The sequence below is a fragment of the Mus caroli genome, chromosome 2 (genome assembly GCF_900094665.2).
Source record: "Mus caroli chromosome 2, CAROLI_EIJ_v1.1, whole genome shotgun sequence".
NCBI classification, from domain to species: Eukaryota; Metazoa; Chordata; class Mammalia; order Rodentia; family Muridae; genus Mus; species Mus caroli.
In genome coordinates, this window is record NC_034571.1 from 2769726 (window position 1) to 2785326 (window position 15601).

General features: G+C 40.0%; 1 protein-coding gene across 3 annotated transcripts in view; it reads left to right on the plus strand.

Moving 5' to 3' along the window:
• The window catches only part of Upf2 (UPF2 regulator of nonsense mediated mRNA decay), a 105612-nt gene that overhangs the window by 19961 nt on the left and 70050 nt on the right, over positions 1 to 15601 (plus strand). For all 3 annotated transcript variants that reach the window (XM_021185904.2, XM_021185922.2, XM_021185914.2), the window contains exons 4-7: positions 2746 to 2906; positions 4578 to 4772; positions 9921 to 10070; positions 12911 to 13014. In XM_021185904.2, the coding sequence (XP_021041563.1) occupies positions 2746 to 2906; positions 4578 to 4772; positions 9921 to 10070; positions 12911 to 13014 (610 nt within the window). The remainder of the gene's footprint in view (positions 1 to 2745; positions 2907 to 4577; positions 4773 to 9920; positions 10071 to 12910; positions 13015 to 15601) is intronic.

The window sequence follows — 15601 nt, forward strand, 5'->3', positions numbered from 1 at the left end:
TGGTTGCTGGGATTTGAACTCAGGACCTTTAGTAGAACAGTCAGTGTCTTACCCACTGAGCCATCTCACCATCCCTCTTTTCTTTCTTTTTTTTTTTTTTTTTAAGTTTTATTTATCTATTATGCATACAGCATTCTGCCTGTATGAATGCCTGCAGGCCAGAAGAGGGCACTAGATCTCATTGTAGATAGCTGTGAGCCACCATATGGTTGCTAGGAATTGAACTCAGGACCTCTGGAAGAGCAGACAGTGCTCTTAACCTCTGAGCCGTTTCTCCAGCCCCCCTCCTTTTGTTGTTTTGTTATGTTTTTGCTTTTCAAGACAGGGTTATTCTGTGTTATAACTCACTCTGTAGACCAGACTAGCCTCGAACTCAAGAGATCTGCTTGTCCTTGCCTCCTGAGTAGGATTAAAGGCCTGCAAACCACTGCCTCAGCTCAGAATTGTCTTTAGAATAAACTCTTTAGTTCTTTCCACCTTTGACAATAATTTGCATATTATTCTTATTATTTAAAATGTAAAATTTACATTTATGTATGTATTATATGCATGTGTGTTTAGGTGTGTATGTATAACAGTGTGCATCTACTTGTCTTCAACATTGGCGTCCCAGAGATAGAAGTTGGGTTGTCGGGCTTGATGGCTGGTCCATTTTGATAACCCACTGAATAGTTTAAAACTACAATCATTTAGGGGGCAGTATTTCTTTGAATCACTTTTTGGTTTTTCTGGATTTTCTTAGGACTGATTAAATATCCTGATAAGTTCATAGTAACGTTAGTTTCTTTCATGAATATACATATTGTTTCAAGTTTTAAAATCTATAAACTTGCTGAAAGAAACTTTTGTTTGTTTATATATTTTATGCATATCGGTGTTAGGTCTGCATGTGCATTAAAACTTATTTTTGCTTATCACATTACTTTGAAGTAAATAACAGGGAAAACTTAAGACAATAAATAGTTTTGGTCTTCATAGAGAAATAATTTTAGCCTAGGTAAATATGGTTATACTGTTACCAGAAATTGCTAATTTACTTTTAAGTTGTAAAATGAGTGAAAATTTAAAAAAATGTTAAGCATACTTGATGATTAAATCATTTTCTCTCCTTCCCTCCACCCTCCCCTCCCTTCCTTTCTTCTTTGGTGTTTCTACGATTAGAACCCAGGGCCTGTGCTCTCCCACAGTTACACCCCTGCTCACACAGGTTCTCTCTATAAGAAGACAGCACCTCAGAAAACAAGAGTGTCAAGCAGGAAACGTCTAAATATTGCTTTTTCTTTTTTTAAAGCTTTATTTTATTTATATAAGTACACTGTAGCTGTCTTCAGACACACCAGAAGAGGGCATCCGATCCCATTACAGATGGTTGTGAGCCACCATGTGGTTGTTGAGAATTGAACTCAGAACCTCTGGAAGAGCAGTCAGTGCTCTTAACCACGGAGCCATCTCTCCAGTCCCCTAAATATTACTTTTGGAAATGTTTTTAACTTAAAATTCTTAGTTGTTTTTTGAAAACTTGTTGAAAGTTGGGATGGAGACAGGAGGATTATGGAGTCGAAGGCTAGCGGAGTCGAAGGCTAGCGTTGGCAACAGAGTTAGCTTGAGAACAGCCTGGGCTACAGGAGACCCAATTTCAACCATCCTACAAAACATCTTTTATGTGTATAACATTGTTTATAAATAACAGTTATACTACCAGATAAATATTTAGTGTCAAACAAATTGCATTCTTTTGTGTAAGTCTTAACTGTCTGTACCAGTAGAGTGGGAATGTTGACTTTATACATTTTGGTTATTTTCCAGTAGTTTAATATTAGTAATCAAGAGCAACTTACAGTACTTTTTTGTGGAGTAGGAAGAATTAGATCCTTGGGCTTCCCCATGAAAGCTTTTGAGTAAGTGGGCTGATCATTTCAGTTTATCTGGTCAATAAATAACTAATACTGTAAATTGAAAACTGATTATATTAGAGAAATGGATTTTTTTAAAAAGGTATTCTTTTTTGCTTGTTTGTTTGTTGTTTTTCGAGACAGGGTTTCTCTGTATAGCCCTGGCTGTCCTGGAACCCACTTTGTAGACCAGGCTGGCCTCAAACTCAGAAATCCTCCTGCCCCTGCCTCCCAAGTGCTGGGACTAAAGACGTACGCCACCACTCCCGGCTTAAAAGGTATTCTTGATTTAAATCATAGACGTTCATGGATGATAATTCTGGCTTTGAACCTCTTAAAGCCTGTTATAGTTAGAAACCGACTTTTGTGGCTGTGAGTATTTTTGGCTAATAGTGTGTCTTAGGAAAGCATAGTTTTAACAAAATAACTTAATTATTCTACAGTAAATTTTTAAATATATTTTCTTACCGTCATTGTTGAGGTTTAGGATAACTGGTTCTTCTCACAACTGTTGCTTCTGAAAATCAGCTAGTGATTTGGAGTAAATACTTCTGATCAGCTGTATGCCAAAGGGTTCTATTCTTGTAACAAAGTACTAGATGATCTTTAGTTATTTAAGAAAGTTAAATATTATGGTGATTCTGAATATATATTTTATCATCTTTGAGTGAACTTAGTTGGGTTTTTGTTGTATGTATTTTAATTTTAGGGTAGATCCTGAGAATGTGAGATTAGAAACATTAGTAAAGACCATTATGTTACATTTCTGTGTAAGATAAGACTGTCTGACTCTTTGTTCCATGTGGCCGTGTTCACTGTGACAGCTCATCAGCGTAGTCTTCGTTCTTTACAGGCGCATTCTGCACTCCAAAGGCGAGCTAAGTGAGGACAGGCACAAGCAATATGAGGAGTTTGCCATGTCGTACCAGAAGCTGCTGGCGAACTCTCAGTCCTTAGCGGACCTTTTGGATGAAAATATGCCCGATCTTCCTCAGGACAAACCCACACCAGAAGGTAAGGCCACACTCACGCTTCCGTGCAACCCTGAGGACTCAGTTCTCTGCTTTAACTGTTGCGGTTCTGGAGATTGAACTCAGGTAATCAAACTTGGCAGCACATTTGCCCACTGCAGCTGTCTTCAGACACTCCAGAAGAGGGCGCCAGATCTCGTTACGGATGGCTGTGAGCCACCATGTGGTTGCTGGGATTTGAACTCCGGACCTTCGGAAGAGCAGTCGGGTGCTCTTACCCACTGAGCCATCTCACCAGCCCTAGAGTGTGTTTTTGTGGTGTATCTGTGTACATGTACATAAGGAATGTGCATGGAATATGAGTGTTCATGTGTATGGAGTTCACAGGTAAATGTCCAGTGACTTCCTCAGTTTCTACTTGTTTGTTGTGTGTGTGTGTGTGTGTGTGTGTGTGTGTGTTGTGAGGCCAGAGGTTGATGTCAGATGCCTTCCTCTGTTGTTTTTCTCCCTTCCTTCCTTCCTTCCTTCCTTCCTTCCTTCCTTCCTCCCTCCCTCCCTCCCTCCCTCCCTCCCTCCCTCCCTTCCTTTTCCTCCTCTCCCTCCATGTTGTCTCTCTTTTCCTCTCTGTCTTGGTTTCTCTCTCTGTCTCTGTTTCTTTGTCACATTCTGACATATAAGGAGCCAGTGTTTTGTTGTTCTGCTGGTCTTTTTTTAAAAATAACATTTAGTGAATAATTATCCTCTGCAGGGTTAATTTTAATCCACGTGATTAATTACCTGTGTATTTATTTCCTGTGTGCATGTGTGAAGAGCTTATCAGTGTCATGGTGCACATGTGGAGATGAGAGCACACCTCTGTGGAGTGGGTTTTCTCATTCCACCTGTCCATGTGTTCTGAGGATTAGACCCTAGCAGACCTTTCTTTTCTCCTGGGGTTTAGAGGTACTGAGGAGAGAACTCAAGGCCTAGGACTTTGGAGGGCAGTACTCTGTCAATAAGCTCTAGTCCTAGTCTCCCTCCCAGTGCCATCTCTTAGAGAATGGAGAACTGTGTATTTATTCTCAGTTCCCCTCCTCTCTCTTCCCTTACATGTTACCATAGAGTAATCTGCTCAGAATATAAAAATAAACTAACAAATTAATAAAATTCCTACTCTTTTTTTTTTCTTTCTTTAAGACAGGGTCTCTCTGTGTAGCCCTGGCTGTCCTGGAACTCACTCTGTAGACCAGGCTGTCCCCGAACTCAGAAATCTGCCTGACTCTGCCTCCTGCTCTTCCAAAGGACCCAGGTTTGGTGACTAGTTACCCATTAGGCATCTGTAACTCCAGATCCAATAAACTCATACAGGCCCCCCCACACACATAAATAAGAATAAAATAAATCTTAAAAGAAAAAAAAAAGGTCAAGCATGGTGACTCTTAACCATTAACCTTTAATACAGCACTCAGAATACAGGCAGGTCCATCTCTTAAGTTCAAGACCAGCCTGGTCTACAGAATGAGTTCCAGGAAAGTCAGGGCTACAGAGAGAAACTTTGCCTCAAAGCAAAACAAATCAGAATAAAGAGAGACGGTCACATGCAGTCCTAAGTTCTTGTTGATTGAAGAGAATCTAGTCACTGGAAACATGGAGATGTATTGGCTACAAGCTTGAAAATGAATGAAAAGTTTTACCTCCTGTTTCTCATGTGCTCTCTGCTCACGATGTACTGTAGAGCATGGGCCCGGAATTGACATATTTACACCCGGCAAACCTGGAGAATATGACTTAGAAGGTGGCATTTGGGAAGATGAAGACGCTCGGAATTTTTATGAAAACCTCATCGATTTGAAAGCATTTGTTCCAGCCATCTTGTTCAAAGACAATGAAAAAAGTCAGAACAAAGATTCTAACAAAGATGATTCCAAAGGTAAATTATTTTTTACAATAATATTATTTATATATGTATGCATCTATCTATCTACCTATCTATCTATCTACTGTGTGCCAGCGGGTAGTACATGCAAGTCGGAGGACAACTTGAGAGTCAGCTCTCTTTTTCTACCTTTATTTGGGTTCCAGGGATCAAACATGGTTGTCAAGCTTGCAGGGCGAATGCTTTACCAGCTCAGCCACCTTACACACGTTGCAAAGATCAGTTCTCAAGGTAACAGCTGACCTTTGTGTGGTAGGAATGAGCTTCAAAATGGTATGTGTTTAAAACAACTAGCGTTATGAGCATTAGCTTAAATGAATAAATGATAGGATCAGAGTGTTGAAGGGCAGTGGTTGCTGTGTTGGTCGGTGTGCACACTTTATGTAGGTGTACAGGCCCAACCCACATATGGAAGTCAGAGGAGGACTTTTCCTGTCTTCCTTACTTTTCCATGGTATTCTCTAGAGAGTCTCTTACTGAGTCTGGAGCTAAGCTGGCATTTTGCATGCCTTCCTCTGATCCCTGTCATCATTCTGGGTCTTCTACACACTACTGTAGTGATGGGGTTATGGGTTTCAGTGGCCAAATCTGTGCTTTCTACATGGGTGCTGGGGATTAGAATTTATTCTTCTATATGTCCTCCTGCCCACCCAGCTGTTGGTGGACTTTTTTGGGCTACTTTATTGCGTTATATTATCTACCTCTCTTCCAACTCATATTTTACCCTGATCCCTTCCAACATCCCTATAGTTGGTAGGTGAGACTGAAGGTTAGAGGGGAAAGGGGATGTAGACCTTGTTAGATTACTTCCTGCTGACTAGGGGTGTCATGTTTCTTGGGGGGCAAGTCCTATCTTCATAAGATATCTCTGTGATGATTTGTATTATGCTAGGCCCAGGGAGTGGCAGAATAATTTTTCTCTTTACTAACACTTTTTTTAAAGATTTATTTTACGTGTGAGTGTTGCATACATGTATTTAAATGGACCATGTGTGTTCAGGTCCTAAAGAAACCAAGAAAAGTTGGATCCCCTGAAAGTGGAGTTATGTGCAGCTCTGAGCTGCCATGTGGGTTCTGGGAACTGAACCTGTGGCCTCTAAGGACAGCAGGTGCTCTTAACTGCTTAGCAGTCTCTCTAGCCTCCTTATTTATTGATATTCTTTTCTTTTTTTGTTGTCATTTTTGTTTTGTTATTGGATTTGTTTGTTTGTTTGTTTGTTTTGGACAGGGTCTCACTTTGTGTTCTTGGCTGTCTTTGAACTCTATGTATATCAGGTTGACCTTAAACTTGAAGAAAACTGCTTGCTTCTGCCTCTGGAGTACTGGGGTTAAAGGGAGCACTGTGCTGCCCAATAACAATCTTATTTTATTTTCCTCTGAGACAGGATTTCTATGTGACCCCAGCTGACCTGGAACTCAGAGATCTTTCTCTCTCTCTACCTCTTAAATACAATGCGCATCCAGTGAAAGATTTAAAGGCTTTCACTGATGTCTTAGTCAGGGTTCTCTAGAGTCATAGAACTTATGGATATTGTCTATAAAGTAAAGGAATTTATTAATGACTTACAGTCTGCAGCCCAATTCCCAACAATGGTTCAGTAGTAGCTGTGAATGGAAGTCCAAGGATCTAGCAGTTACTCAGTCTCACACAGCAAGCAGGCAAAGAAGCAAGATCGAGACTCCCTTCTTCCAATGTCCTTACATTGTCTCCAGCAGAAGGTGCAGCCCAGATTAAAGGTGTGTTCCACCACACCTTTAATCCCGGATGACCTTGAACTGGGAGATTTAATCTTCTGGAATCCATAGCCACTATGCCTCAAGATCTCCATACCAAGATCCAGATCAGAAACTTCTATCTCCAAGCCTCCAGATAAGGGTCACTGGTGAGCCTTCCAATTCTGGATTGTAGTTCACTCCAAACATAGTCAAGTTGACAACCAGGAATAGCCACTACACCTGAGTTTGGAATTCAGTTTAAAATTGGTATTGTTGTCTCTAGAACACTACCTAGTTGTCATCATGTGTACTCATACCTTTACTTCTCTATCTTAGATGTTAGTATGATGTAAGCTAGTCTTGCCTGTTCCTCTCAAACATTACTAATATGTTCCCCACCGTACCAACTTGACTTCTTTATGAATATTAGGTTAACTTCTTATAAATTACACATTTCTTTTTTTTTTTTTTTGAAGATTTATTTATTATATGTAAGTACACTGTAGCTGTCTTCAGACACTCCAGAAGAGGGCACCAGATCTCGTTAGGGATGGTTGTTAGCCACCATGTGGTTGCTGGGATTTGAACTCTGGACCTTTGGAAGAGCAGTCGGGTGCTCTTACCCACTGAGCCATCTCACCAGCCCAAATTACACATTTCTTAAATAGAGGAGACATTTTAAGGCTTTTCTTTTTTTCTCAGCATTCAGTAGCTTAGCATAGTTGTGAATGCGTAGTAGCTAATGAGTAAAATTTTCATTGTTTTTTAACCAGGGGCTGAGGCATGCTAGGCAAACACCTCACCACTGAGCAGTAACCCTGTGCAGTAAGTGCTTTTTGTAAAATAAGAAGGTCCTTTTTTAGTTTTTTCTTGTTTGTATGCACACGTGCTCTAGCCACATGTGGAAGTCAGGGACTACTTTCGGGAGTCAGTTCTCTTCTTACTGCTTTGGCTCCAGGGATCAACTGGGTTGGTTTGGTAGCAAGGCCTTTTCCTTTTCCTGCTGAGCTATCTTGCTAACCTGTGTTTGATAACGTGGTATTAGTAAACATTGAGGAGTAAAGACACATTTGGGAAGTGGCTTTTTGTTTATATTAGTCAAGCTGTATCTCTGGTGTTTAGAACAGTATGTAGCTAACAGTCGGACCTCAGCAAATGATTGCTGAGTGAGAATGAGGGAGCATACTGCTTTCAGACAAAGCAAGAGCTGTCCTTAGAGCTTTCTTTCTTACCGCTGTGGGATGGCATTGAGTGTCATAACTAAAGGCTAGAAGACATGAAACTGCTAAGATTTTAGGTGGTTTAAGTATACATTAAACATTTTTATTTTGTGTGTGGGGGTACATAAGTATACATTTTGACCTTGAGTTCTTAAATTTTATTTATTTGTTTTTGAGACAGGGTTTCTTTCTGTAGCCCAGGATGGCCTACAGCATATGTATCTCAGACTGGTCTTGAACCTGTATTACTCTTCCTGCATCAGTCTTGAGTTCTGGCATTACAGGCATGAGGCACAAACATACATTCTCCTTCTCATTCATTCTCTCTCTCTCTCTCTCTCTCTCTCTCTCTCTCTCACACACACACACACACACACACACACACACACACACACTAGATTTTTTTAAATCTCAAGGAGAAAAGAGAAGCTAGCATGATGAACTCACATTTACCTATCATTCTACTTCTACACATATAAACATTTTTTGCCAGTTTTGTTGAAGGTTTGGTTCTGTGGTTTGGTTTGGTTTGGATTTTTGGTTAAGTTCATTTTTTTCTCCAACCAATTTCCTGATTGGTCTCTTTTGTATTTAGTCTTATCTCTTTACTATATTGCTACTAAATTGGTTTTTATATCAAACCACATTTCAGTGTTACTGTCTGCATAACCTAGGAAAGATCATACTGACTTAAAAATAAAAGAAAGGGGACTAGAGACATACCTCAGTGGTTAAGAGCACTCGCTGTTTTTCCAGAACCTAGGTTTGATTCCCAGCACATAACTGTCTGGAACTCCAGTTCCATGGGATCTGACACCCTCTTCTGGTCTCTGCAAGTACTAGGCGCATAAGTGGTGCACAGACCGACATTCAGGCAACATGCTCATACACATAAAACATGGTTGAGAGAGAGAGAAAATGAGCATGAACTTAGCACTTTCTTATGTGAGACCACTCTAACGAACTTTATTTCCTATCTTTAGCATAGACTGATAATATGTAGGCTAGCCTGTGTAGCGGTGAATTAGTTAAACTGCTTTGGCGTCTGGCAGGTTGTGCCCACACTGCACCCACCCCACCCACCCAAGAGCCCTCTGGATTCACGAATGAGACACTCACGCACGCTCGTCAGCTAATTTTGGTAGGCCCTGATTAGTTCAACAGCTGGGCATTTCTGATTCTCCCCACGCTTAGCATGCATCTCCCCTGCCCCAAATTTTCTGAGTCAACTTGTTAAATCATCATTTCTCTGCTACCCCAGACCAAATCAGGGGAGTGGCCCCTAGGGCAACTTTCCCAAATTCTTACATGGCTGGTTGCTTTCTTTCTTGCAGCTCCTATGTCTAATTCCTCTGCTTCCAAGCCATAGTGATTCTCCACTTCTCCCTCGGCTTCTTGCCCATGCAGTCCAGAAGTCTCGCCTCTTTCACCCTGCCCCATCATTGGACATAGGCAACTTTATTTCCCACTCAGAAATAAAGGGGGACAGGCTTCCTGTAGTATCTGAATGCACAGATTCCCGTGTGATTCTGGGAGCCAGATTAAGAGAAAGCATTAGAACCAATCCTCACACGCCTGCCTCCATTCCTCCCTTTGTTCTTTCCTTCATTTTTCCCTTCTTTCCTCTCTCCATTGAAAAATGATATGTAGAACTGTAGAAGTTGGGGTCTCAAAAACCTCAATTTGTTTTATATTCAGATTTGCCAGATATATACCTAGGTTTTTAATCCAAGGTATATAGACTTACCAATCTTTCTCTAATTTTACTTTTTGTATCAGGATTTAAAAAATTAGAGAAGTTATATAGATTTTGTGAATTTTTAAATGTTTTTTTGTAGGAGGATTTAAAAAGTGTTGCTTTTTTAAAAAAATCCGTCGGTGTTTTGCCTGAATGCATGTCTGCACACCTAATTCTCTTAGAAGCCAGAAGCGATGTCAGGTCCCCTGGGACTGTGTTACAAATAGTCGAGAACTCAGTGTGGATGCTGAAGATCAAGCTTAGGGCCTCTGGAAGGCCAGTCAGTGTTCTGAGCCGCTGAGCCACCTCCTCAGCCCTGGAGCAGGATTTTGAACTAACCTTGAATTAAAAAAAATATTTTTTGTTTGTTTTTATATATTTTGATTATTTTTGCTACATTGAACCCAAGGTCCCCTGCATGCTAGACAAATATTCTGCCATTATGCTTTTCTTATTGTTTTTAAACAGAGGCAAAAGAACCAAAGGATAATAAGGAGGCATCAAGTCCTGATGATTTGGAACTTGAGTTGGAGAATTTAGAAATTAATGATGATACACTGGAGTTAGAAGGTGCAGATGAAGCTGAAGATCTTACAAAGAAACTTCTTGATGAGCAAGGTAAAGGACTGTGTCACCAGGTTTCATTTGTCTTGATGAACAAGGTAAAGGACTGTGTCACCAGGTTTCATTTGTCTTGATGAACAAGGTAAAGGACTGTGTCACCAGGTTTCATTTGTTATCTTTTTACGCAGAACTCTTGCCTTAAAATACAGATCTTTTATATTCTCTGTTGTTTTCTTAATGTTTTTATTTTATTTTATGTGTATGAGTGTTTCACTTGTATGTGTGAACCACTTGTATTCCTAGTGCCCATGGAATTCAGAAGAGGGTGTCAGATTCCCTGGAATTGGAGTTAGGGATGGTTCTAAGCCATGTGGATGGTGGGAGCCAAACCCTGGTAACAAGTATTCTTAACTACTGAGCCATCTCTCCAATACTAATTTGGATTTTTAAATATTTATTTTTCTATTGTCTTTATTTAGTCACAATGTAGATTTTGACTTAGAATAGGATGTTACTTAATACTGTGTGACTTTTAGCTTTACTAATTGTAGCTAAAGTTTGTTACCTTTCCCTCCCTCCCTTAGTTTCACTCTCACTAGATTGGGGGGTGGGGAGACTGAGAGACCCCTAAATCTAATTGATTTCTTTTTTGAGCATGACTACTAAAAAACAGCAACCAACCCCCCTAAACGACCAACAGCTACAAATTTGCCTTTGGGGCTCTAAAAGTTATCCCCTCTGAAAAGTTCTAAGAATTTCAAATGTCACAGAAACTATCTGCAGCTGACAAAACCATGCCTTTGAGGCAAGTCATAGTCAGCTACTGTGGGCAGTCAAAGCAGCCCCATAGCCTTACACCTGGGATTAAAACAAAAACATGATATAATACCTTCACTCATGTGTATTACAAATATTTTAATTATAAATATGTTTAAATATTTTAAAAATGTTTTCCCAACAAGTTGCTTACATTGTTCTGAATATTTTTTGTCCTGAATATTTTAATTCGTGTGTGTGTGTGTGTGTGTGTTGGCATGTATATGGAACTCAGGTGACAACTGGGACCATCAGTGCCTGCTGTTCACCTTCTTTGTGACAGGGCCTCTATTTTGTTCTTTGCCTCCTAGGCCAGGCTGCCTGGCCTGTGATTGTGGAGATGCCCCTGTCTCCTCCCACAGGAACAGTGTGACATGATAGATGTGTGCTACAGTGCCTGGCCTACATAACTTTCTGAGGAGTTAAACTCAAGCCCTCATACTTGGATCACAAGTACTTAACCTACACTGAGTTGTCTCTCCAGCCTTGAATATTTTAGATCTTTTATTATCATTGTTATGACACTTGCCATAAATGTGTTTGACAGCTACTCTAAAATTGTTGAATTAGAAATGATGAGAATTAAATTGTGTCAGTGTTAATATTATCTGTCTTTTAAATTGATTTATTTTCTATTTAGTAATAAGAAATACATTTATTGTTTTCTAAATATTTTCTTTTTAGTTTATTTATTTATTTATTTTGGTTTTTAGAGGCAGGGTTTCTCTGTATAGCCCTGACTGTCCTGGAACTCACTTTGTAGACCAGGCTGGCCTTGAACTCAGAAATCCACCTGCGTCTGCCTCCCAAGTGCTGGGACTAAAGACGTGCGCCACCACCGCCCAGCTTAGTTTATTTTTAAAATCTTATTTTTGCAGTATGAGGGAATCAAATCCAAGGCCAGGCAAGTGCTATACCAATGATCTTACATCTCCAGCAACTTTTGAGTTTGTTAGCATTTTTTTTTCTTTTAAAGACTTTTTTATTTCTTTGTACATGTATGTATCCGTGTGAATGCACGCTATGCATATATGCAGGTGCCTACAGGGACAGGAGAGGGTGTTGGGTTCCCTCGAGCTGGAGTTCCAGGTAGTAGTGGGCTGTTTAATGTGCCTTCGGGAAACTGAAGTTCCTGTGAGTGCTGACTGCTGAGCCATCTTTCCATTCCTTGTTAGGATGTTTAATTAGAAGGATACTTTCTATTAGTATCCTAATTTCCTCTGTTTACTTCATTTTTTTATATAGAAATTTTTCTCTTTATCAGTAAGGAAAGGGGTAGATGTGGCTAGTGAATTCTCTAGACCTAACTCATACCAGCTAATGATATTAAAGGAACTGCCTGTGTATAAATATCATAGAAGGATTTTAGTTCTATGCCCTGCTTATACAGTTGGTCCAACAGATGATAGTATGCTGTGCTTTGATAGTGACTACCCTCAAAATTAGGCAGAATGGAGAGGCTTAGTTCTTTAAAGGAAAGAATTGGTAGTGCTGTTAATTGCAGAACATGAATGTCAGGCAGATAGAAAGACTAGATTTTTTTATATGCATTTTAATGAGTAGATTTTCTTTTATTTATTGTGTATGGATGTTTAAGGGTAAAAGTTTATTTATAGCTAGTATCTAAAGTATTATAATGATTTGGTATTATGATATTAGACATGTCCCCAATATCCCACGCTTTTAGAACTACCTTACAAAATATGTTTTCTTGCCTGGAGATGTGTATCAGTGGTAAAGAGCACTACCACATAGCTGTAAGGACCAGAGTTTTGATCCCAGGACTTATATCAAGGTGAACATTGTCTTCGTCAGAGATAGGAGGATCATTGGCACCAGATGGTGTCAGCCTAGCCAAAAGACATGAGTTCCAGGTTCAGGAAGAAACTGGACACTGTCTCGCCTCCACCTGCTCTGGCCTTTGCACAGGTGTACAAATCTGCACACATATATGTACATATACCACACATATATCCTCTAGGTGGTTCATTTCGCAGCTCACTAGTAGTTGGATGCTTGTTCTTACAGCCTTCGTTTATTTTTTTGTTTAACCTATCTAAAAACTGATTTCATATTAGAACAAGAAGATGAAGAAGCCAGCACTGGATCTCATCTCAAACTCATAGTAGATGCTTTCCTCCAGCAGCTTCCCAACTGTGTCAACCGAGACCTAATCGACAAGGTATTTTTTTTTTTCTCTTTTTTTTTAGTTGATTTTTTGTTTAATTAAATTTGATTTTTTAAAATTAAAATTACATAGTTTCCCTCCCTCTCTCCAACTCCTCTTATGTTGTCATCTCTTATACTCTCAAGTTCCTTGCCTTCTCTTTAGTTGCTCCTATTAAATGTATGTGTATGCATACAGGAAGTTAGGGGGCTTCTTCCAGGAGGAGGATTGCTTCTGATCTCGGCATCCCTCAGCTGCCTATAGCTCTTTGACAAGGTATTCTTATCCTTATATAATTTTACAACAGCACATAGACCTTGACAAGTCTTACAGTGTCAACTATCAGTGTTTTTTTCAGGCTGTTGCAAACCATTGAACCATTTTTTCAGGAGTCTTTTGTGAGAATCCAGAGTAAATACAGATAAAATTAGAGCTAGTTGTACATTCTTTGTTTAGAAGTATAGCTCCAGATTCCTGTTGGCCTGACACCTTTCCCCTTCATACAGTGGCCTTCATGTGCTGTTAGATGAGAGTTTATTTTAGATGGATGCTGTGTAGATTCCCAGTGGCACCTAAGGCAGCCACTCTCTTCAGAATATTCAGAGTACCCTGCCTTTTTACTGTTTTGGTGTTTGTAAAGATGTTATCATTGTACATGAATGAAAGCATTAGCACCATTTAATTAATTAATTAATTAATTATATGTGAGTACACTGTAACTTTCTTCAGACACTCCAGAAGAGGGATTCAGATCTCATTATAAATGATTGTAAGCCACCATGTGGTTGCTGGGAATTGAACTCAGGACCTTCGGAAGTGCAGTCAGTGCTCTTAACCTCTGAGCCATCTCTCCAGCCCCACCATTTTATTCTTTACACCTACGAATTAGAATTTTAAAAATGTTAACTTTCATGTAATATCCTTGCTAATTCTGCACAAGTGATTTTACTGTATTTCAACTTACACATCCATATATGTTTTTCTTTTTTTATCATTAGATTTTTAGTTTGCTTTGTAAGATATAGGGCTTTGGTATTTATTTAGCCCAGGCTAACATGGAACTTGCTGTGTAGACTGAAGCTTGTCTGGAATTTGCAGCCCATTGTATGTGGACATGTATTATTCTAGTTTGCTTCTCTGTTGCTGCGATAAACATTGACCAAGAAGTTATTTGGGAAGAAAATAATTCCTTTTCATCCTGAAAGCTATTAGTCATTCTTGAGGGAAGTTAGGGCAGGTACTGCAGTGCTGCAGGAACTTGAAGCAGAAGCCATTATTGTCTTGCTCGTGGCTCATGCCCACCTGCCTAAGGATGATGGGGTATAGGGATCAAGAAGATGCCTCCCAGTTGTGCCCTTAGGCTGTTTGATGGAGGCAGTGCCCCATTTGAAGCTTCTTCCCAGCTATGTCAAGGTGACATCTGAGATAAGCGGTCCGCGTGTATATGTCCTTTTAATCTGACGGGGGATTCATGTAAGGCACCTGTGTCTCAGAATTGTCTCAAGGAAATGGCTGCTTTGATACAGGTGCAGGCTCAACAAGTTGTTTTCATCGTAGACTGCCATTCTGTTAGCATATCCACTTAATTAGCAGAAAGCTTTCGGAAGTTGACAAGTTATGTTTGTTACTTCAAGAAAAACAACTAAAAATATTTATTGCCAGAGATCAAATTAGAGTTTCTAAAGCTTGATAGTTCTCTAGTTCTTTTTTGAAGAAATTTTATTCATGGTATTAGTTGATGGAAGATTTCTATGATGTTAAATGGTGTAACGTAAGACTATCATGTGTATATTTATAAGTTATGCACGGCTGTAAACTGTTGTTGGTTACCTGTGTACATTGCTAAGTCATGTAAATGGCCATGCAGTGCTGACTGATGTGGTAGCTTCTACCCGTGATGGTGCAGTTCCGCCACTCGAGATGGAGGTAGACCTGGGAGTGTAAAGATGCTCACAGTGGTATGTGTATTACAATCTAGTAAAATGCTGGCTCAAAAGGAAAAGAGAATTGTGATCACTGAGAAGAATTTTTTTCCTGGTGTTGGGTTTTGAACCCAGAGCCTTGTACATGCTAGGCAAGTACTCTACCACTGAGTCACCTCACTGACATAAATTAGTTCTTATCTCAATCAGAAATGCTATATGTATGTGTGAATATATGTGACCTGTGTTGGTGCCCATGGAAACGAGAAGAGGGAGTCAGAGTCCCTGCATGAAGTCCCTGCATATAGGCAGTTGTTAATGGTACAAAATGGGCCCTGGGAATGGAACTTGGGTACCTGGGGTTCTCTTCCCTCCCCTCCCCTTTCCCTCTCCTCCCCTTTCTTCTCCCTCCCTCCCTCCCCCACCCATCACTCCTACCCAGGCTTCTTTTCTTTTTCTCTTCCAAAACAGGGTTTCTATATAGTCCTGGCTGTGTGCAACTCACTTTGTGACTTGGCTGGCCTCAAACTTACTTGTTTTGTTTTAAACAGTTACTTACTGTGCGTGTGTAAGCCCCTTTGTCGTACATCTTGTTACTGTGCGTGTGTAAGCCCCTTTGTCGCACATCTTGTTACTGTGCGTGTGTAAGCCCCTTTGTCGCACATCTTGTTACTGTGCGT